Source organism: Anopheles aquasalis, chromosome 2 (genome assembly GCF_943734665.1).
Source record: "Anopheles aquasalis chromosome 2, idAnoAquaMG_Q_19, whole genome shotgun sequence".
Classification (NCBI taxonomy): Eukaryota; Metazoa; Arthropoda; class Insecta; order Diptera; family Culicidae; genus Anopheles; species Anopheles aquasalis.
The window spans coordinates 55,887,400-55,910,646 of record NC_064877.1 but is presented as its reverse complement, the minus strand read 5'-3'; the positions used below and the strand labels follow the sequence as shown (position 1 = coordinate 55,910,646).

Genomic DNA, 23,247 nt, shown 5'->3' with positions numbered 1-23,247 from the left:
TCTCCGATTCTGCCACAATGATCACGAGGCGCTTCGAGGCCACACGAAGAATGCTCAGTCACGATTCAGGTGACGAGAATTAGGGTCGCCATCAGTCCGTGCCCTCATCCATCAGCCCGGCAGTCTGCCGAGCGTTGTCACGAAGAACCACCTCGTTACCCCTGGCCATTTCCTCCTCAGAGAAACCTCCTCACGAGGTCCCATAGCGGCGGCATGGTGGCCGTGGATTGCGGCCCCTAACCTAAATCTGGTCCTGAGCCCCATTAAGAGAGGGCGCGGATTAACGAGCGTTAGCCTCGCCTTTGCGACAGACCTTGCGACGGAATTCAACCAGAAAAATGGGCGCCCTGCCACCGCAAGACAATGGATTCCATACGGATGTCATGAGAGCGTAGCTCGCTCGCTCTTCGGTTGAGGTTTTTTGGGACAAATTTGCCTTCTCGATGACAGGTTGACAGCTCTGACGCTTGATGACGGACGCGATTAGACGCGTCACTGTGTCAGTGTGACGTACGCTATCGATCGCGATCGAACGCCGCGGCGAGAGGCGATCCGATCCGATTCGAGACCGTCATAAAACCTCATCAATTATGATCATCCTGGAGGCGTCCGGAATGCCACTGGAGCCACTGCTGGATTGGGCACAGGTTTGGCGTCGGAAGCGCAGTAGCTTCAGGGCACCAGCGATCACTCTAATCCGATCAGATCGCTACTGTCGCCGTTGGTTGATTTGGTGTCATAATTGGATTAGTCGATCGTCGGGGGCTGCAAATGATGCATTTCCTGTTGCTCATCGGCGCCATCGTCAGCGCGCGCGTTTCTCGTGACCTTCTTCTTCTTCTTGGCCGTTCCCTTTCCGATTGCGCCACAACATTATTGCGTTGCTCGCAATCTCATAACCGCAGTATCATTGTCTTGCGCTTCAGGCAGTTCAGTTCAGTAGTAGGTCAGAATGGCTGGGAATTAGCCAGGGTGCGTGAGAGAAGCCCTGCTGCCCTCCCAGACGTCGGTGGTGTTCAGGGTCAAATTGTGAGATCAGCAGCAAGGGCTTCCATAATACGGAGCTTATTAAAAAGAGAGATCGACATGATCACCAAAAATGCGAACGCGATTCGATCCAGAGTCCCCGTGACCGTGACATTTGTACCATCAATCAAACTGTGACCGCCCACCCACCACAGCATCGTGATCGTAAGCGAGCGAAGCGATTGCCAGAGGCACTCCGATCCGATCTGACAGCGGTCTGATCTTAAAGGCTAATTTTCAAACTCATAAACCGAGCTAGAACGTCGGCGATCGATGATCATGACCGAAGATTAGGTTGTTCGATCGATCGAGTCGATCGTTTGATCGCTGCTCGGCTGATGCGTTTGACATTTGGTCCGATCAACTACAGGACATTAACGGACGCACTCAAAGGGTAAGAAGCCGGTCTGTCTGTCGTCTCTCCCTCACATGACACACGCCGCCAGCGATCGCTACTCCACTAGCGAGCTAATTAGCATAATAACGCAATTAACAATCGGATACCGTACACACCTTGGCAGAAATATATATATATATCTATATCTCCACAATAATGTGAGGCCAGCACGCATAACCTCAAAAACGGCACACCATGGCTGACCATTGGATTTGCGCCTACGTTTTCCCACGTTGGGTATCCATATCCGGTGGCAAATGGTGGAACCTTTTTGCGCCGTTACTACTAACGAGCATTGAACGCCCACAAGAGCACCACGGAAAGGCCAGATTCATGATCTTACACTCCTCCCTTTCTGTCCGGTGGCTTGGACAGTTGGCCAACCTTTACTCGCCAGCTTCTTACTCCATTATTACTTCTTCACGAGTTGCTCGCGTCACCACATTTGAGGTTAGGCTTTCAGACACGCCAGTGTTGTTGTGGGGCTACTAAACGCCACCGGACCCCTTCTGATCCTCTGTTCCCTTTGTAGTTCTGTGCACTACTGTGAGAAGGAGATCGAGCCGATCCCATCCATCATGCCGCCACGCTGTACCGGTTCGCTGATCATCCATCCATCCATCCAACCATCAACAACAACAATCCGTCGCCCAAGGGACCGCGCGGTCGCTGTGTTTTGCAAAAAGCGGGGGGGGGGGGGGGGGGGGTTGCCGTTGCCATACAGTTCACGAAGCTGTCCAAACAAGCTGTCTCGGGAGGCACCTTCGCCGCCGCCGCCGCCGCCACTACTTCTTACAATGTCGCTCGAGACCGCGCACCTGGTGAGTGATCGTATCGCTATCTTGGAGAAGAGGAATTCTCCTCTATGGTAATGAGTGGCAGGGTGAGTTGCACGGAATCCTATCGCCCACCACCATCACACTCCGTGCACTTTCGAAAGCATGCCCGAGTGGGGAATGTAAGCGCGCAGAAGCATTTAAAACGGAGCTGGCCCCAAATTCTAATCGCGATCTTTCGTTCCGGTTCGGGCTCGCACCAAAAACCGGGCACCACAAAGGGAGAGATTGTGAAATGTGGCGCCATCGCGTTTCCTAAAGACCCGACCCGTGGGGGGCCTCTCCAAAATGGCACAGATTCACGAGATTCACATGAAATCGCATGCGGTATGCGCATTGGCGGCGCTGACCTGAACCGTGAAAAACGGAAAATGAACAAAAACTTGTGCTGCACTCGCGCAGATCTCGCGATCGACACGCTGTTGTGGCGCTGGCAAGTGATCATGAAGGAGACGGTGTGCGCAGACGTGATGCGTGGCCTTCATCGCCCTGGGCCTGGGAATCGCTCCGTTAAATATTCATCAATTGGCCCAACGTGGCTCGACGGCGTCGGCGAAGAGCAACCGCTGATTGATGCAGGTCGTTCGTGACACCTGGACTCCCCCGTAGATCGAAAGGGGGGGCTCCTTAATAGCTTAATGGTGCACGAGTAATGCGTTCGCATTGTTCAGTTGTAGCGTGCGAGTGCCACCGAGACAGTGCGCCCGTGCTGCATTTGTCACAGAAAAATGGTGACCGCGAGACTCACGCGCGATTCCACCTTCCAAGGGTGGTTGCCGCATGGAATACTAATTAAGAATGGGGGAGCACTGAACCTGGCACACTTTTACACCGAGTTTTACCGAGTTTGTTATTCAATTTCGGGTCATTCTGTCTTTGTGTTGGGCTTGAAATTGAATTTTCCAACACGAAACGCCTCTGTTACTAAACGGCCATCCATCCATGTGATGAAATGCATAAGTTAGATCGAGTTTGGTTTCGAAAGAAGCGTGCGCGATTTTCTCGCAGCTGATCATCATGTCCGGCCCTTCACTTCGTCTGCAATCCTCATCTCCATTGATGAATTCTTGCAACAAACAACTTCAATCTCCGTTCACCGTACGCAGGTTACGCATCGCTGCAGGCCTGCACCGGCGGTGGCGCCTCCTGCTGCTGAGACCGGAGCCGGACCGGAAACGCAACAGTCCCCAGCGCGCGCACTCTCGGTGGAATCCGCATCGAATCCGTGCTCCACGATGTACCGTGGCATCGCCGGAGCAGCAGTAGAAATTGGCTTTTCGCGCGGCGGTGCGCGGTTTTTGTCCAATTCCGATCGACCAACCGACCGACAAACGAAACACAAACTTTGCAATCGTCGTGCACAACAATGACCCTTGCGGATGGAACTGGGTATACATTTACCGATTAGTACCGGAAATCAGATCCGATTGGTTCCGCCGCAATCGATGACGCTCCGCTCTCGTGCGCAAGCTGTCGATCAGTCCCAATATCCGGATAGGGCCGCGCGCGAAGACGAACAAACGGTTTACGTGCCCCGCGCGTCTTTCTTCTTCCCCTTCCTTCGTTTCTCTCCCCCAGAAACAGCTGGACTTTCCCCTCGCAAGAGACCGCAAGGGAAGAAACCGTGAGCGTGTGCTGAAGGGTTTACCCTCTTCCGGAACAGGTTTAGTGACCACCTAGCTGGTCCAGTCGAAAGCCCAGCTCACACGCTTCCGGTGGTCGCGCATACTATACTGCGCTAGGCGCTGGTGACACCTAAAATTGGGAGAAATTTTTATGTCGCTAACACGTCGAAATCGGTGATCGTTTGGAATGCCAGCCATCTCTACCAGACGACGCGAGGAACGAAGAAAACGAAAAAAAAAAAACAATCGGCCCGTGCCCACCGCACGATCGACCCGGCCGGATCCGATCGCGATCGAAGGCCAGATTTATGGCAGCCTATCTAGCGCTTCCCTTTTACGGCGCTCGCGTCCCCGAAGTCGGTTGGATGCTGTTGGGTGAACCGCAGCATCCCGCAGCGGCGATCTTTATGATGGTGGTTGGGCGTTTGGGTTTTAGCATGATCTTACGAGCTTTAGTGGCCGGGAGTGGTGGTCTTAGATCGATTGAACACCTCTTGGTCGCACTGGAGACGATCAGTCGTCTCCAAGAAGCTTAACTCTGTCCGTCCGTCGTCAGAAACCATCTTTTTACGACACGCATTTTTGGCTTTTCGTGATTGGACGCTTCGGGTCCGAGTCCGAGCCAACAAGGAACTTTCCTGTCGTGCAGGACGACTTTGCGATCTCATGCGGCTTGACTGATGTTGTTGGTTTTAGCCATTTACGATAGCACCCATCGTCTGGTGACATTTTGGCATTGGGTCAGCAAATGTTTGAAATCGCATCGTCGTTGCCGTCGTCGTCGTCGTCGTCGGGGCGGGATAAATATGTTATCGCTTTTGGGTTAAACTGCGCCCGATATGGCAACATCCAAATGGCCGTTTCGTGCCAAATGTTTCCAGCTACCCGTTGAGCTATCGTACAGGGAGCGTGCATCGACGATCGCAGATTCGGGTTTTGCAAAATGTTTTAATCAATAAACCATTTGGATTATCAACTCATACGAGTAGGTACGGGATTCTGTATTTAGAAGCTAATGTCACCAAAAGAGTAAGATGCTAACGAACGGAAAGTTAATATAAGGATTGTGAACTTATTGTTTCGCCTATTGTTTCCACTTGTTAATTTTCGAAACCTTGGAAGGTAATTTACAGCATATGTCATTTTAATGTTTGGTTTTTGCCTAGAATCTGGTATAGAGCAACAGATCTTTAAATCGTCACAGAAAATTTGAGAATCTTGGACTAAGGCAACTTGAACGTGAAGAATGTAATACATTTCTCGTTACAGATGGTATTATTACGAGATCAAATATATTTTATAAAGTTTTTCATAAGATTCCAACTCGAAATTGTAATTGGTTTCATAAGTAATTGCGCTATTTCTTATTATAAAAAGTTCATACCGTTTTTGAAATACTTAGAATGATGATAAATTATATTTCATTTTCTTCTATGATCCTTTGACTTCGTTCAGGCATCCGGCCGGTCATAGATCTTCTGGATTTTATCTTAAAAAAAATGGACGATGTTTGATTCCATATTGTCCTATTCCTCAAATGTTTTACCATACAAGGAGTTTCGCAAAAATCGAAACAAAAGGCAGTCTAAAAGTGCAAAACAAGGGCTATATGCTGAGAACATTAAAAAAAAATCGGCCATGCTTTCTCAATATTTGACAGTTCATGCCCTTGCATTAGACAACTCTTTAGTGATTCGATTCATTGGCTGACTTGTAATTTATAACACACCAGAAATGACCTGGGTTTGCCTACTCTAATTCAGTTATGCTCACATTTTTACGAATAGCACCACAGCAGATTGCAAAGTACTCTCATTCCTGCTCTCAAGTACCGTTCAAATGTTGTACAACTAACAAGATGAAGGATCAAGGTTTCGTCTAATCAACAACTCCGAAATGCTCTTCGTTAACCATGCTGCTGCAAAGCATCACCGTCACGTTTGAGTGCGGTATCCGCCACAGATCTGCTCCAAATTGCACAGACCCAAACCCGAAGAATCCTCATCCGAAGGTCCACTTCTCATCTGCTCCCTTGGTAGATTGATGCGCCTAGTTATGATGAGCCAACCATTAGCAAATGCCACAGACACCGCGAGGGGCGCTCGTTGGTGAACTTTTCAACTCTACATAAATCATTTATCTAGATGACCGTGCAACGCAATGCCGAGTGCCCACGATGAAAAGGGGCCTCTGCTCGAGTTAGTTAACATTTGGAGGTAATTAACCTCCCTCGGCTTCTCGTCCGGCCCAGGTGGACAGACAGACACGCACGCAGCGCCACGCAAAATGCTCACATAAATGCCACCCTCAGGGTCAACCGAAGCGGAGCGGAAAACAAATGTAAGAGCCAAGTGGCCAAGTAGTGAAGGTACTCTCTGCTTGGCATATTATGGCCCGAGAGCTCGAATGAAGTCGGCCCATTAACAAAGTCTTCGTCTACGCGGAGTATGTGAGGATCGAGGCAAGAGTGATTGGCCTGCGTGGAAGATGTCACTACAAGACGGGGAGTGACCCTTTAAGGATCTTACATTGGAGTAGTACTCCAAGCCGCAAGCCAACCCAAACCAACAACCTTCCGGGTGGTCATCACTTTTACGTTACACTCGTAACCGGAAGGCCACCGCTCCCATAAAGCAAGACGCGAGACGAAAGAACACTCGTCCGCTCAATAGACAATGGCTCCATAAAATTATGCAAGCCAGGCATGCCAGGCATGCCAGGCCCTCGCCCACCCTCATCCCGTCCCGGATCGCAGCAGCAGGATTGAAACGGAATTTATCGTTTTTTGACGCTCATATATTTATTAATTGGTTTCATAACCTCACATATAACCGTACACCTTGGCCAAAATCATTGCTCTTCGTACTGCGCTCCGTACACTCCGTATGGCCCTCATCTAGCTCAAGAGATTAGATCCCGCGATCACTACATCCACCAGACCCACGGTTAGTGGCGCATTCAGTGGCAAGTAACCTACAGAACCGTCGCCGCCATTACGCCGTCGCTAAAGTGCCCTCATGATCAGAGCCTTCCAAGCGATTACCTAATCCACCAGACTATTAACAGACCGGGGCCAAACAATGCCAAAGAGCCATTGCAGCAGGCAAACAGCCATGAGGGTCTGAAAAATGGGGAACCGCTTCCGAACCGATCATCTTCACCGAGGCCGCACTATCATTTATCTGGTGCTGGCGCTGCTAACAAGCGGGCTTTCGATTTCGTTTCCTGTACTCTGTAAGAGGGCCTGGAGCTGGCCTCTGCACGCCCGTGTTTTTTGGCGGGGGAGAGTTGCAACAAACAAACAAGACACACTTCAAAATGGTTCGCGGTGTGGCTTTATCTCCAGGTATAGCACCAACGCCAGCATCGCCAGGCCGTACTCCGGGGTATTGATATTTGCATACCTGAAACCTCCCCCTTGGTAATGTGTCTTATGTCGAACAAACAGCATGCCCCCCGGACCGGGTGTTGGGTTGAATTCTATCGAAACAGCTGCTGCTGCAACCGTTGCAACCCGTGCCAATAATAGGTACCGCCATTTCCGTGACCCTCGCCGACGTCGTCGTCACGGGGGTTGGTTGCCAGTGTGGAAAATGATATGGACGAATAAATTGCCAGCAGACCCCACCCCCGGCCAGCGAGGTAACAGCAGCGCTAGAAAGTAACGGTTTTGCCCGGGCACGATTTTCATAAATTAAAAGCCCTCGACTTACACGGACCGGTGGCACGTCTTCGGTGGATTGGGGGGCTTCATTTGGGGGGGTTTTTGGGACGCCGCACTCTGATGCAGCGTGAAAAGCCGTAGCCGTTGCCACACACTACCAGCGGGTCACAAACGATGATGAAAACAATCAAACGGTTTGTTAATGTGTTTCACAACCAGCGGATGAGTTTGCTAAATTCAATATTCAATCGTTAATTTAGTTTTAGTTGATAAATGCTAGTCTATAAGTTCGGTCTACTTGCATGACGTCAATAAAATTTAAATCTAAATCTAAATAAATTTTGCTACAAAACATTCTCAATTTTTGAAGTGCTGTTATAATACTATTTGCTTATTAGAAAAAGAAATAGGATACAATTTGATAAACTTCCGTGATAAGAAAGATTGTATTTCATGAATTGCTACAGTGAGCATCCGCAAAACCTTTAGTTTGAATTCATGTGTTGATTTAATGTTATGTTATATTTGTACTAAAAGGATGTACTAAATCGTTTTAAAGATGATCCAAATACTTTTAATCTTCGCTCCAGTGAGCTGCCATGTTGGTCATCCTTCAAAACTATCATTCGGACCATCTGTTAGCGGGAATGAAAGTGAAAATTGCAGAGCAACATCCATGGATGGACCATCCACGCAATGTCCGTTACACGATTAGTACCAACTTTCGAGATAAACCACTCTCTCTCCCTCTCTACCTCTCTTCAATAGCGTGGCCATGCAAGGGAAAACTGTTAGCAGCCTCCTCATCCCACCTCCCCCCCCCCCCCCCCCCACCCTCTGGTCATCTAATCCAATTAGCATTCCACGTACTTAATAACGTTCGTTATGAGCCAGCCACTCGGATACGCTATGAAGCACACCACCATCTCTCAATCGCCTGCATCGCCATCTCATGCCTCTCAATACAACGATCAACCAACGAAGCAGCAGGACCACGGTAGACGTTAGATTGCATAACGGAGCCACCATGAAACGGCAGCTCGCTAAATGCTCGTCCTAACTAACAATGGCCAACGCGCGAACCAAGATCTATGCCACGCGTTGCATCAATGTGCGCGCGGCGTGGCGTGCTCCTGGCAGACGAAATGCTGATCCGCAAGCCTTACCATTGAGTCCGTTCCAGTCCGCCAGTCCGCCACGGAAGACCTAATTCAGCGCGCACTACCGGTACTGCTTTACACACCAACGACCACACGAAACTCATACAATACATAAATCTCTCTCTTCTCCTGGCTCCGTTAATCGATCTACTACGAGCTATCGGTCATCCTTGACAGACTAACCTAACGGTGTGAACTGACGGTCCTTACCTTGCTTCCCTGCTCCGGTTCGGTGTCGGTGTAGAAGATGCTCCGGCGATCGCTACTGCTGCCGAAGCTCGAGCTGGAACTGGAGTTCCGTTTGACGGGACTGCTGGTACCGCTGCGACTGGAAGCCTTCAACGAAGACACCAACATCATGCCCGGTCCCGGTCCACAGACCGACGAAGCGCGGTTCACTTTTGCCCGCCCGGTACCACCGGACGAGGTAAGCTGTATCGTCGGTCCACCTCCACCCCCAGGGCCCGTTGGACTGTCCGCTTTAATCGGCGGTAGTCCGATCGTTCCCGCCGACGCCGGTCCACTCGAGAGCGCGTTGTGGACGAGATGGGCGTTCGTGATGCCAAACATTGTCCCACCGGTAGAGGGCGCTACGGTCACCGTGGTTGCAGTTACTGTTGGGGCGCGCATCGTCGTCGTTGTCGTCGTTGTTGTTGTTGTTGATCGTCACCCGCCCGACTGCTCCACCAGAACATGGCACTACGCGATCACGATCGACGTCCGAACGAACCACTGGCGCCAATTAGACTGACAATCAAACAACTCATAATGGTATCACTAGACGGGAGCAACTGGAAGTGGAAGGAACCGAAACAAAGATAAAGGGAATTAGTTATTGAGTGTTATCAAAAGAAGAAGTCGCGACGGCTTTGAATGTCCTCAATTGTACTCAATGGCACAACGCACGTGTGGCAAATCCGCTGCCACCCGGTCGCAAGCTAATCCAATAACATCGAAACCACCATCATATCCACTCCTTCGGCACAACACGCCTTCGGCACTATAATTGACCATCGATCGCCTATTTTCCGCCCACGGCCCACGGAATCCGGGGGGAGATGAAGCCGAGTGCCAGGCCATCAGCAAGTCTCCGGCCTACTCCGACCGGTGTTCGACGGATTCGGCTAATGAGATTAAAGGTATCCATTTTCAACGCCATTTTTCTGGCCAGCTTTCGCGCAGTTAGCTTTGCGACTGTTTTTGTTACAGTTTTTTTTTCTGTCCCCTTGTCTTTTCTGCCGTCTCAGCTGTTTTATTTTTTGCCGCTGGCACTTCCTTTCACCACCACCAGCACCTCCTACACCGTGCAGTTGAGGCCTCCGGAGCAATTCGCGCCACTGTGCGTGCCGCCCTTCGGAAGGTGCATTATTTCCGGCAATGAAGGATACCGCTTTTTGCTTCTTTTGCGGTGGGAGGGGACTGGCACTGTGGTCTGGTAAGGAAGGGCCCCCACCGGTTGGTTCCGTTTAAATGGCCCCGATTAACGATGCCGGTGACACGGTGTTTTCGTTGTTCCACTTTTTGCTGCGAACCTGCGAAGGCTGCCACGCTACTGGCGGTATTTAGGACCCGTCACCGGGGCTTTCGAATCGATTCATTTATCTCGCGCCACGAAAAACACGCCACCAGTGATGACAGCCACACCGTTCACCGTCGGGAGTGCTGCATGCACGCCACCGAATGCACACTGGCCAGCGCAGGCACCCGAAGCAACAGATGGTGTAATGCGTCTTGGCCCCTTTGGCCGATATGGCCCGCAGTAAGAGTGCGGAGATACCAATGAGTCACCCCTAGCCAATCGGCCTGTCTCGGTGCCACACCTTACAGTCGCGACTGCCTCTTACTTGCAATGCAGTTTGCAGCAGCAGCAGCAGCACCACCAGCAACTCCGACTTGAGACTTGCCCTGCCGGACCCTCTCCTCGGTGCTCTGCGTCTGGAGAGCGAAATTTATTTAATAAGGGCATTATTCGTCACGCCCGCGGTCTCCATGCCGTTGGAATTGGAACGGAATTTCGTCGCTTCGCTTTACACAGAGCACAGAGAGACGGGGACCCGTAGTGAGGGGCTCACTTTTATGTTGTCACTGCTTTCCAATCAATCAACACGCCCGTCCTCGTCCTCGGGAGAGGAGCGGCCAGTATGTGTACTGAGTGCTCTGTGTAGCATTTTAATTGAATCGCCCGCGATAGAGGACGCACGTTCGTTAGGTAATGGACTTTGTCTGTCATGTTTTGGGTTGCTTCATCGCACCAACCTCACTGGATCCAGCGGGTGTAGCGTGTGTATTCCGCTGGTATCTGCGAATGAATCACTGCTGAGCTGGACACCATTGGACCAGTGGTGGCGACCCACTAACAAGAAGTCCTAAGTAAAACTGGACCTGGCACCAACTTAAAAGGCAACTTGAGCGTTGGACACTACGGAGAGAAGGTACTGGTGGTACTGGAGATACTTTAATCTAAGGCAAAACTGGACTCACTGGAGGCAAGGTCCGTCTAGCCGTTACCTTCACCTTTTCCGCAGCCCCGCTTGCAGCAGCAGTTGCCTAGAAGTAATCTGACAAGCAATTCAGAGCCGGAGCCGCGTGTCGAGTCTCGCACCTTTACAATCAATCACCCAACACCCAAAACCTCAAAAAACTGCATCCGCTTCGGTCAGTTCTCCGGCATCCGAGAGCGAGAGGGAGGGGGCTTCAAACTAGTTTCACACCTTCCGAGCGAGTCGAAGCGGAAGTCTTGGGAGGAGCAGTAGCCTTCTGATCGTTGGGCTGTGCTGGGCGACACTCTGGCGCCAAAGTCAACCCACTCGACGGTCGTCGTTGTCCTTGGTTGAGGGGAGCGCTCTATGATCCATTTGGTTAATTCGATTGGCCCCTCCGAGACGGGCCCAAGCTTTACCAAGAAGTTCACAAGTGTCTGTCCACGTCTAGTAGCAAAAAAGGAACTCAATTTAGTGTCGAGCTGGTCCCGTACTGCAAAGGATTAGTCATCAACGTCCGCAATGTCCCCAGGGACGTTGCCCCTAGTAACCTTTTGTCTACAGCGGTTACGTCTAAAAGACCCTCAGCTAGTAGGCGAATCGCACTGTCACGCCATCTTGTGGACGGATTTTCACTTCAACTTTCCGTTCCACGCGTGGCATCGGACACGGTAATCAAGTGACTAAGTAAATGGCATTGCGCAGGTCGGTCCCCCGGCTAATTGTGACATAAATTGTAAATCTATTTTCGCACCATCCAACCCCCGCCCCCGGGCACCATAATCGCTTCATCCAATCGTTGTCCACTCAAGCGCCAGCCAGCCGACCAGACCTAGATCCGGTTCCGGTATCACTTTACGTGCGGCAGTCTGTCCGAGAGCACCAATATGCTGCTCACATAGGGGGGGAATGTGCCGACTCATGTACGCACTATGAACGGTCCGGATTCGCTCTCTTTCGCTTCAAACGGCCGAACGGTGGTGGTCCAGCGTCGTGGCTTCGACAGCAAAAAAAACCCATCGAACCATGCCCGACGGCCGGCTTGTCGGACCAGACGATCGAACTCTCCCCGCACTCCGATGGGCCAGGTTTCCAGGTTTCCAGTGCAGTTACGGTGGACTGTGGGCGATGCTGATGATGTTTTTATTGCATTTTATGTGCCTTTGGAAGCCAGGGCACCGAAAGTTGTTCGATACCGGAGCAGCAGCCCCGAGGAGTCCTGGAGAGAGGTGGACGATTCAGACAAGGGCCCTTCGTTCGGTGCAGTATGGGTTTGCATCGGCGTTTCGGCGACAAGTCCCTCTCACTGGTGGCCCCATAACACGCTCCAGCAGTACCACCGGGGCTCGATGATCGACTTGGAGTTGGTTTGACATTTTAAATGTTTTTCCACCCAGTGAGCTGCGAAGGCGTAGGCCGTGGGCACCCTGGTGCTGCCTGGTTAAAAAGGACACCCCCCTTGAACTGCCGTGCCCATGGGTGTGTTTGTTGTTGTGTGCCTGGCCCTGGGGAACCGGGAATGTAATTTTATGTCCACTCAATCCGAACGCAATCATTGTTGAGCCGAATGCCCGCGGGTTGCAGGACAGGTTTAAAATCAACGCAAATGAACCTAGACGAGTGAGTGTTGCCGTGTCGCCCCGTATCCGTATCCTGGTTTGTGGTTTTGTCCGGGACGCAGCGGTCGATTGTTGATGATTTCATTTTTATTTCAATTTCCACCTCCCCCTACCGGCCATGAATGTTGGTTTTCTGGTTTTCTGGTGCTGTGCGGTCCCCAGTCCCGGACCATCGGTTGACAGTTGACCAATAATTACCGTGCACCCAACATCTGATAAGAGTAGAGAGCGGAATCCCAGGAGCGCGTGATTGCGCGTAACAGAAGCCACGCTGGTAACAGTGCTCCTCGCAAAACATTCGGTGGCACAGGTTGGGATTGTTAATTTTGCATTTCTTCATTTCGGGTTTTATGCTTTGCAAGAGCATTAACTTGCTGGTGCGAGTAGGTGATGATGGTGTTTCGAATGAAATGTGGTCTCATAATCTCCTCACCTTGTACCAGTTACTTCACTTCATCTCACATCATGTTGTCGGTTTTTAAGGGGGGCTTTTGTGCCAAATTGTTTAATTTTTAGGAGATTTTTTCATAAGACTGTACCGGAAATTATGTAATATAGTCCAGTTTGGTGAGCAACTGCATTGCTTAATCGATCTTATTACATTCATTTTTATGTTAAATGGATTGCCCTTCCCCGCAAACAGGTCTGCGATTATCTTGCTGCAGAAAGTGAAGTAAAAGTTGAAATCATTTTATGAATGTTACGATCGTGCCCTCTTCTAGGCCGTATTCCGCAATGTTGCAAAGATTGAATCATGTCTACTAACTTAAAATCAATAAAAAGTGGATAAGACTAAAGAGCACTCGATTTAGAAAACAATTATAAGGAAGTGGAAAAAGCTATTTTTTGTATTTGTTACAATATTTCAATAGTCCACTAGTTTTAACTATCCCGCAAATTCATGTAAAAGATAGATAGAACATACAGATACAATATCTCCTAGTCTGTAAAGCATTACTTTTCCTCTCTTTTCTTTTACTTCTTTTCATTAATGCCACATATTTTTTAATCTCGGAAAGGTGGGAGGGTTTTGAATGTACTTTTCCATAAAATCGAACCCGTTGCATTTCTGCTATTGAGGCATCAGACAACTTTATTAGCAGCTTCAGCCAAATCAGACTAAAAGTCAGCAGATTCATTAATGAAAATCAAAATAGACTCGTGCAAGAAATTTTTCCGAACCTAATTCTGAATTCTTGCATTGTTTTATTACGAAATCCGAGGTTCTTTAGTGGCATTTGAGTGAGTTTCCTTTTCCTACACAATTTTTCGAGCGTCACAAAGGATCGATTTCATCTCCTATTTTGTTCTTTTGTGTTTTGTACCTATTTTGTTCTTTTTTAGTAGCTTTGAAAACCATTAAATGGCGAATAATGGTGCTACTAATGAATCAATCAATTCAATAAAATATTCCACAGTAATAAGATACATTTCGATTGATCAACGCTGAGTGATGCAAAGTGGACATCATCTGTCTATTAATAAGTAATTTTATAAGATTCTATTGCCAAAATAACCAATAAATTGTTAAAGAACTTCGTCGTCGTTTGAAAAGATGCTCAACAGTAACGCCAATCACGCTACTCAAGAAGAGTGTCCTCTCCTGCTTCTTTCTCTACCAGTCCATCGGAAGGCAGAGCAAACATTGCTCAAACAAACACACAAACGGACAAACGAAACCGCGGCCGAATCGATCCGAAAATGGCCAACCCATTCCCAGCCACACCTCCAACAGACCTCAAATGGTCCCCCAGGCCAGGTCCCCAGCATGCAACAATGCAATGTTTGCGCAGTGGGAGCAGTCGAAGCAAACTGTTAACTGTTTAGTTAATCAACAAAAAAAGACCGCCACACACCAGCCTCTCTTTCGCACCTTGCGCGCCATTCACCGCCCAACACCCAACAACAATAAACGGTGTCCAGGTCAAACGCACCTTCCGTTATCGGGTAATACACAGAGAGAGAAAGAGAGAGAAAGGGGGGAGGAGACCAAGTCATAACTCCCAAAACAGTCGCTCCTAACCCTGACATTGGAGAGTACAAAGCGACTCCGTGGAGTACGAACAGCACGGATTTGACGAAACAACAAACTCCGAGTAGCGATACCGTGGGACCGTTGGCGTCGTGGTATCTCGCGAGAGTTGGCCACCGCGGTGGTTACTTCGCATCGGGTGCATTCCAACAACATGGTGCGTGGTAGTCACTTCTAAACGTGAATAATGGAGGCCAACGGTGAGGCTCCACGGCAACCGATCCGAAACCCCGGGCGACCACCGGGCCGAGAAACAAAACCATTCCGTGGCCCCCGCAACAACCAGATAAGACTTGTGCGCGGCGTGTGTACCCACGGCATGAGTTTGTGCTGGCCAGCACACAAATCGCTGGAGAGAAAAGATTGGTTGAAAATCCGAAGAAAAAAAAACCGAGCAAGCAAAATGAAACAAACCAGACCACCACCACCACCACCACCCGCCCCCTTGTGGGCCGCATTGTGGTTGTTGGGGGTGGTTGTGGGCAATCTTGGTGGCCAAAACGCTCACTTCACCCCCCCGACACGCTTCTCCCATGGCCTTACGCACGCCTCTCGCACGCCTTCGACCTTGTTTGGGTCTCACGTTTCACAACAACCGCAATCCGCGCCACGCCACAAACGAAATCGGCACCGACCGCCATCAATGGCCAGTGCAATGGTGGTTGCGGCTCCTCCCCTGCAGTCATAATCTAATAACGCAGACGGAAACTATGGCAGCAGCCGCTACATTCATCCCACCTGGCTGACTGGCTGACTGGCCTGGTGAACCTTACAATAAGGCCGCGACACTCCATCACTAGTGGCCGATGTGGAACGGTGAAACTACTGGACCTGAAACCCTGGTCCTCCTGCTGCACACGACACTTCCACGTGCGACCGAAGGTGGCCACATATCGAGCTCTAAAACCCTGCTGCGAGAGCACAAAACTAACAGAAAACCTCAGTGTCGCAAACCGTCGCACACAGAAAGTTGATGCCGAGGGTAGAGATCGAGTTTCGGTGCAAATCCCCGTCGACCCCGTGGTGCATGACGACAAAAACCCACGAAGGCCATCATGATGACGACAGGCGACGAGCGCGGAGAGTGTCACTTCGGTTGGCACTTCAAAGGGCCACGCAGTTACTACGCCATTCTTTTGGGTTCAATTGTTAGCGTGCGCCTAGAGTAGCGCATCCTTTCAACATGGCGCCATGCCAGTGTTATGGTAGCGGATTGCTATGATTAACGTGGCGGAAACACAACAAAGGAGCTAGCAGACGAACAAACATGATGAGAACGAGACCGACGCGACGTCGTCACAAATTCTCAATTTTATGGCTGACGTGAAGTCAAACTTAGCTCATGATGCAACTCGACTCACCGACTCACCACCGATCGGTTACAAATTGGTAGAAAATCACGCAACCCTATAGAACGGCATACGATCGGGCACACTTCTCGCCTCACCTCGGTGACGCACGATCGTGACGCCATATTGCGACCGGAGCTAGATGAGTCAGAAGAATGCAGCTTCTCTCGTCAGCGATGATCTTTTGAGCACGTAATTTCGTCACCATTTCGGTGCCCTTTTTGGGAAGGATCCATCACGAAAGATGGTAATGATGATGTAAATTGGAAATCTCATGGAAATCGAATCATAACATCAAATCGGTCAATTGTAAATGCTCTTGGACCGCCATAATGGCAGCTGCATGATGCCCCACTGTCCGCCTGCTCATGCCAACAATTAACGCACCAACTCGGACGTCGTGCAATCGTTTACTCAGCAGGTTCCGTCAGCCAGCACGACCACGACGGGGCCAGATGGAGTGCAAATTTGCAACCCATCATCAAGTCCCCACTCCCGAAATTGATCCGCAGCAGCAGCAGCAGCAGCAGAAGCAGTTTTGTCGATTAAGATGCCATCATAACAAACACCCAGACGGAGAGGTGGTAAGTTTTGAGCGGGTTCAGTGGACTGGCCCCCACCAGCAGCAAGCAAGGTCCCAGGAATGCGTGGAATGCAGAAATGGCACATCGACAGCGACCGTGATACTGTGTTTGATCACCGGGAACTGAAAGATGATCGACTCTCCCTCTCTCTCATTCTCTCTCTTTCGCTATCTTTTTTGTGTCTTGTGTCTGTTCCGCCACCACCACCGTATTCTGGTTCATTCGGGGCACCCACAGACCGGAATGGGTAAACAAAAGTGAAACACACATTTCGCGACGGAACAAAGCCAATCCCCGGCGGGAAGAAGTAGAATCCATTCCGCCATCAACACCAGCGGCTGGCAGTGCTTTGTTCCAACGGGGAACCCGATGGGCTGTCGGATCAGACAAAAAAGGAAGGAAACTGCATGCTACCCCTTTGCCAACAAACCTGGACGGTCGTTGGTTGCTATCAGGATGAGCAACGGGCTCCACGAGCACTCTGAAGAGGAGGTTTTCGGGATTGGAATTCATTGCCGGACACGCACAGACACACATGCACACGATGCGAGCCTCCCAATCGTAGATCTTCTTTCTTTTGATTTCTTCTTATTTTGGAAGGAGATGAAGAAGGTGACCCACAACCCCCCCCCCCCCCCCCCCCCTCTAGGAAAGGATGGTGTGCAACAAGGGCAACAGGCGCGGTGCGGAGGGAACCTAGCTGATCGTCGTCTCTTCCCTTCCCTGCTTATGCTGCTGGCTTAATGTTTGGCGCTTTCTCTGTGTGTCGGTGTTCCCGGCGACCGGTGATGGTGACGGTGGCACACCGTAAAGGCGCTGACCCGCAAAAGCCCACCTGTGACTCGCGCCGTTCGACTTTAACTTTCCATTTTCACAAACTTGACTTCGGTTGGGCTGGCTTTTTAGTAGTGCTCGCCACGGCCACGGCTTGCCTTTCAGCGTCATTTTTTGATGTCGATTCCGCCCGGCACGACGAGACAGGTCAAACAGCTGTCCGGGGAGAGGATGTTGAGGTTAGGTCTTCCAGGCCTTCGGGGCCTCGGGAGATCACTGCGGCTATGGGTCACCGGCGAGAGTAGCGCCACGCTTTCGAGAGGTTGCCGGAACGGAAATGAGTAGATTTGGAACGGCCGATTATATACCCCGACTTCCTGTCAAGTTCGTCCTCCGTTTGATCGCTGTCAAACGAAAGCAGATCGTCAGCCATTTCGTTCCATCATCGCCAGGGACACGATGATGATCTTAGAAGTATTTATCATGCAATCTAGACGTTGATTACGCCATTCGACATCTCGAAGTGAATCGATTCGGATGATTACTGTCCCCTCACTCATCCGCACCTCACAAGCTACGCTCTCGCTCTGCTAGACGATATCGCGTCGCGTCGTAAGTGCAGCAGTCTACAGTCAGTCTGCACACAATCTACACACTTTCCCGTACGATCGCAAATGCCAGTCGACGAGGAGGATCGGAGCGATGCGCTCGAGCAAACAGTTGAAGAAACTGGTTTTATGGAAACCGGGTCCAGCAGTGGCCGCAACGGCAACACCCCCCCAAAATCATCTCAGCCACTCGCCACATGCAGGATATTCTCTTGGACCTGGCTGGCGGACTGGACGGCGTTTCTCCCGCATAAACTGATACGCCACTCCCACCTAGTAGCGGCCAATGACATCAGTAAGCGACCGATCGGACCGGGCGGACCCTGCCTCAGAATTAGCTTCTCTCTTGCGGAACCTATGTGGGCAGATTAGAAGACTAAACTGCCTGCTGCTGCTGCTGCTGCGGCTGCTGCTACTGCTAATGCTGAAGACCAACAACACCAGGGAACCAGTATCCGGTTCGGTGTGTATTGGGTTCGAATGGAATATGATACATTCCAGAGCGGCCAGAGCGGCCGTATTCGTATCCGACAAATCCAAACACTGTCAGTCTGTCCGCTCCGCCTATCCGCTAATATTTCGTCGATCATTAGCGAGATCAGAGCAGAGCGCGGAAAGGAATGACAAATCGAAATCGAATTCCGTTCGAGCCCCGCAGGTCCGGACGTCAACGTACCCCCCTTCCTCGAGATTCCTCCTCGATTCCAACATCCCGTTTTAATCATACCCTTTACGACCGAAACACCTATTCGGGGGCTCGAATTCCCTTCAAACACCGAAACCATTAGCCTCTTCCGGAGGCACAGGTAGTTTCGGGTGCGCTGGTACCAGCTGGTTGGTTGAGTGGAAGGGACACAGAACAGAGTCGCATCGACGGATGCTGACGACGGATTCTGTGCTACAGAACGGAACGAATCTCGATGAAAAATAGAAACACAGGAAAGGAGAGAGAGAGGCACAAAGGGCACAAAGGGAATCGACAATGAAATCGGTTTCGTTTCGTTTCGTTTCGATAGTTTTTTTGGACCATTTCCCATGCCACGGATGATGCCATGGATCATCCAGCTGACCACCCGTGCGTCTGATGGCCTCTCGTAGAAGCTGCTTTTGGATGGATTCGGTACGGTCTCGCCACGGTGGAAAGATCGTAATCGTCGCTTGAATCTCGCTTTCTTTCCATTCTTGAACCCGACCCGATAACAACCAAAGAACCTAGCGGGCCAGCGAAGAAAATGGGACAATCGGAAGACGTCGGCCACGTCGGTGACGCTTGACGAAGGGTATAATTTGAATGTCTCTGCTGGCTAGCCAGTGCGGCCACAGTGTGTTTATGATCGTTATGCAAAGCACCAGCACACGCTTTACCATCCGCTTCTCTCTGTCTCACCCCCCATTGTCCAGACGGAAAAGAATGAAGACATCGGCAAACGGCACGGTTCGCGCCTGTCTGCCGGGGATCTTTACTGCGGGAAAGGTTAATAGCTGTATCATTAAGCGGAGTTTTGTTTCAAACCTTTTTTTTCTCTCTCTCATTTTTGCTTTTAAATTGAACCCCGTTTTCTGCAGTAAGTTTGGTGCGAAGGCTTTATGCTCTGGAACACATTTAGTGCACGACCGTTTTGCGAGATTGCATGATTGTGCTATAAAGCGGCATAAATCGCCAACACGAAAAATGCGCTTCAATTGGTCTTATCATAAACATTCGCAGCTTTGCAGGTGCCATGGTGGTGTACAACTTTCCCTTTAACATTCTTCAACCAGAAGAGACCCATCTATGTCCCTCATTTCATCTAATGCCTCGTTAAAGAACGAAACTATTGCTTCTCTTCAAAAACACAGCGCTCCAAGCGATGTCACAATCGCAAAACTTGTTCCCGCGACACATAAACTCCAACTCTCGCGGCCCAGGAGGCTGCTCGGTAGTGCCTAGTGCGAGTCTGTACACTCCTAAGAAGGCGATAGACACCCCAGGCATTGCTTGTTCGGCAACGGCACTGCAGGAGAAGGGATTTGCCAGCGTGTGCCCTCTCCACAATATCTCAGTTTCTCGATACAGCGAGTATCGATCTTGTGCGGGCCACAGACCACAACGCGATCACCATGGCATGGCCGGCATTAGATCGGTTTAGGAACGGTAAATCGTTCCACGCAGAGAAGTGAAGTCGAATGGGAGAGCTTTTAGCATGAATCAGCACTAAACCTGGAACCAGCGACCAGTACGGTGTACTATCGCTGGGCTGGTGAGCAAACAGCAAACAAAACCACGTAATGATCATGTTCAGCGATCATTTAGCGTTCTTTAACCTCCCCCTCGCTCTCTCTTCGAGGTCCAGCTGTTGGACACGCGGAGCCTTTCTTTGGAGCTGCTTCCGTAGCTGCATGCAGGGTTTTAGATAGGGAGACCAGATCCGTGGATACATTCAAGAAAGCACGGCCAGTCCAGGAGGAGGGAACATTCACATCGGCACCAACACAGTCACGCGCGTGTGCTGTTTGGCCTTTTTCGGGTTTTCTTCGTTCTTCGGGGGCCACGTCCCGAGACCACAGACTATCAATCGGAACGAACTTGATTTAATAAGGTTCAATTGCCGCGGGGCGAGAGGCGTGAGAGAGCAAAACGTGTTCCACATTAAACATGTTTGCCTCCACCGCAGGCACACGATCGGTTACTTACTTCGGCCACTCGTTGGATATTTGTCGTTTGCCGTTTCGTCGAAGAAGTTGTTAGCAACAGTACACACTTATAGCGGCCCTTATCCGATTCGATTTAATGATATTCACTTGAGCACTTCCGCAGGCAAGCTAAAGGCCGCATGGAGACACTAGCAACGGGTGTCTTAGATCGCAACAACAAAAAAACACAAACACGCGAGCTACGATCGGTCGGAACAAACAGTTAAACAAACGATCCGCATACGGGCAACTGCAACCACCAGCGTTGCATCGCGTGCACTGGCAGCCAGGGGAGGCCGCAGGAAGGCCAACGATCGATCGCACTCGACACACTGTGGTAGCACTTGGCGGTGGCTCTAGCACACAACGCTCTAGCGAGAGAGATCGCAAGTTCTTGCGAAACTCTGACGCGACCGACGCAGACCACGGCGAGAACGAACGACAACAACGGTGACGACGCGACGAACCTCGTCTTGTTGCTGCTGCGGATGGCCCCCTTTCGAAGCTCACCTTCTACTACCCTTCCTCCTTCTTTCCTTTCTTTCTTCCTTTCTGTAGCATAAACTGCTCGAACAATGTTGAGGATACGTGAAACCCTTCTCCTTCTTGCCCTTTTACACACACTTACAGACACACATACACTTGTATGAGCCCCCGTCGCACACAAAACACCAGCACCTTGGGCTTTTTGGGCGCCTTTTTAACGCCACAAACTGCGCTGTTTCTACACTTTCTGGACAAGCAGCGAGATGGTGACGCCGTTGACGAGACCGCGGACGGGACAATTCGTTTGGCTGGTCAGCATTCCACAAGATCGTAGGCGAAGATCGAGCAAACGGGTCGGTGGGCTCGTCCGTTCGGTGGTCCAGCTGTGGCGAGAATGCGTGCGGCCGTTTGAGACAAGATACAACGGTCGCCGGACTTAAGCAGCGCGAGCTCTCTGGCTGTTGGTGTTTGTGAAATGCGGACCCAAATACACCTTTAGAAGCGCACGCAATCTACACAACTTCGTGGCACACCGTCGTGAGAACGGGAAAGTTTGAATGGAGCACCACAGCGACTGGAGTGAAACGAGTGGAAAGGGCTTCTTCGAACTAGACAGCGAGCATATGGGGCTGATCCGATGGTGGCCGATGGTAGGAGAGCTAACGCCTAGGAACTGTCCTGACGCTGATAGTCGCAGAACAATCGTAAGGATCGTGTGTGCAGCACCAAGTGCAAGGAACGGTGATGGTCAGCCGGTGGTATATTGTGTTTGTAGCTGAAGTAGACCAGAAAGCTTGCCTATGGGACCCTTTTTTGTAAATTGAGAGTTTGCATGTTGTTAAAAAAATTGGCTGTTTCATGCTACTGATGAATGGTCCATACAGATGATCTAAAGTTACTTTAAGCACTATCAAACATTTATCTGTCAATCCAAAATTCTTTATTTGTGCCTTCTTTAATCTTTTATTTTCTTAATGCTAATGACTAGCATCATATTAATCTCCTTTTTTAAATAGATGTTACGAACTATTTTTTGTACAGGCTTTAACTCCCATTTTCCCATAATTTTAAATCTTTCTATCATTCTATTTTATCAACTTATTTTTAATAATTAATTTTGATCAAACAAATTTACACAATATTCTTGAAAGGATCAGCATTCAACGAAATTTAAAAAAATATGTGTCAAAAAATAGCGAAGCCTCCCCTTAAGGACAATTACCCCTTACTCTATTCCCATTGAACTTTGTTGGATGAACAATTTTACGTGAAATTCAGAACAGTTTCAGCTTCAGTATTCAGTTGATCCAAAGTGAATTCAGTTTTTTTAAGAAGAATGTACTACTCGTGAAGGATGTTTTTCGATCAGCTTTGCACACAGAAATCTTTTTGTAAAATTTCCGGAGCTTTGACAATAGAAATTAAAAAATTGACTTTCTGGTTATGGACAATATCATGGAATATCTGTTTTAGTGGTGGTCATGGAATACCATCTTTTTTATGCTTACTTACTTGCAAATGAATAATTGATTGATAGGTCAATAAGTCCGCGGTCTAGCATCTCAAGTATTATATCATAATTCGGATTTATTCACCATTATATTGCGCACTCGAAAAAATCTTTTCGTATTTCTGATCCAACTTTTTTTTTTAATAATTTTATTCAACAAAATATGTTCCATTTTAGTTACCCAGCTTTCGCTATTTTTTTTTTTGTTAAAGGCATAATTGCTTTGGTGTAACAACTCCGCTGATTTTCTGTGAAAACTTTGATACGCCGTTTTCACATGCTTCTCTTGAAGCCGGCCGTACACCATTAAGGAAGTTTTACATCGCTCGAATTAAGTGGTATTCCGATGATGCAAGGTCTGCCCTATATGAACCTGGCTTAAACTTCCCAACTAAGCTCTTCCTGTTTTTACCGACTCATTAAA

The 23,247-nt window shown here is 49.6% G+C and overlaps 1 protein-coding gene across 1 annotated transcript in view; it reads right to left on the bottom strand.

The window, feature by feature from the left end:
• The window catches only part of LOC126569894 (uncharacterized), a 32,400-nt gene extending 10,720 nt beyond the window's left edge, over positions 1-21,680 (bottom strand). Inside the window, exons 1-2 of the mRNA XM_050227294.1 lie at positions 20,829-21,680; positions 8,919-9,499 (exon numbers count right to left, since the gene is read on the bottom strand). Coding sequence (XP_050083251.1) covers positions 8,919-9,338 — 420 coding nt within the window. The 5' untranslated portion in view covers positions 9,339-9,499; positions 20,829-21,680. The remainder of the gene's footprint in view (positions 1-8,918; positions 9,500-20,828) is intronic.
• Positions 21,681-23,247: the final 1,567 nt, after the last annotated feature.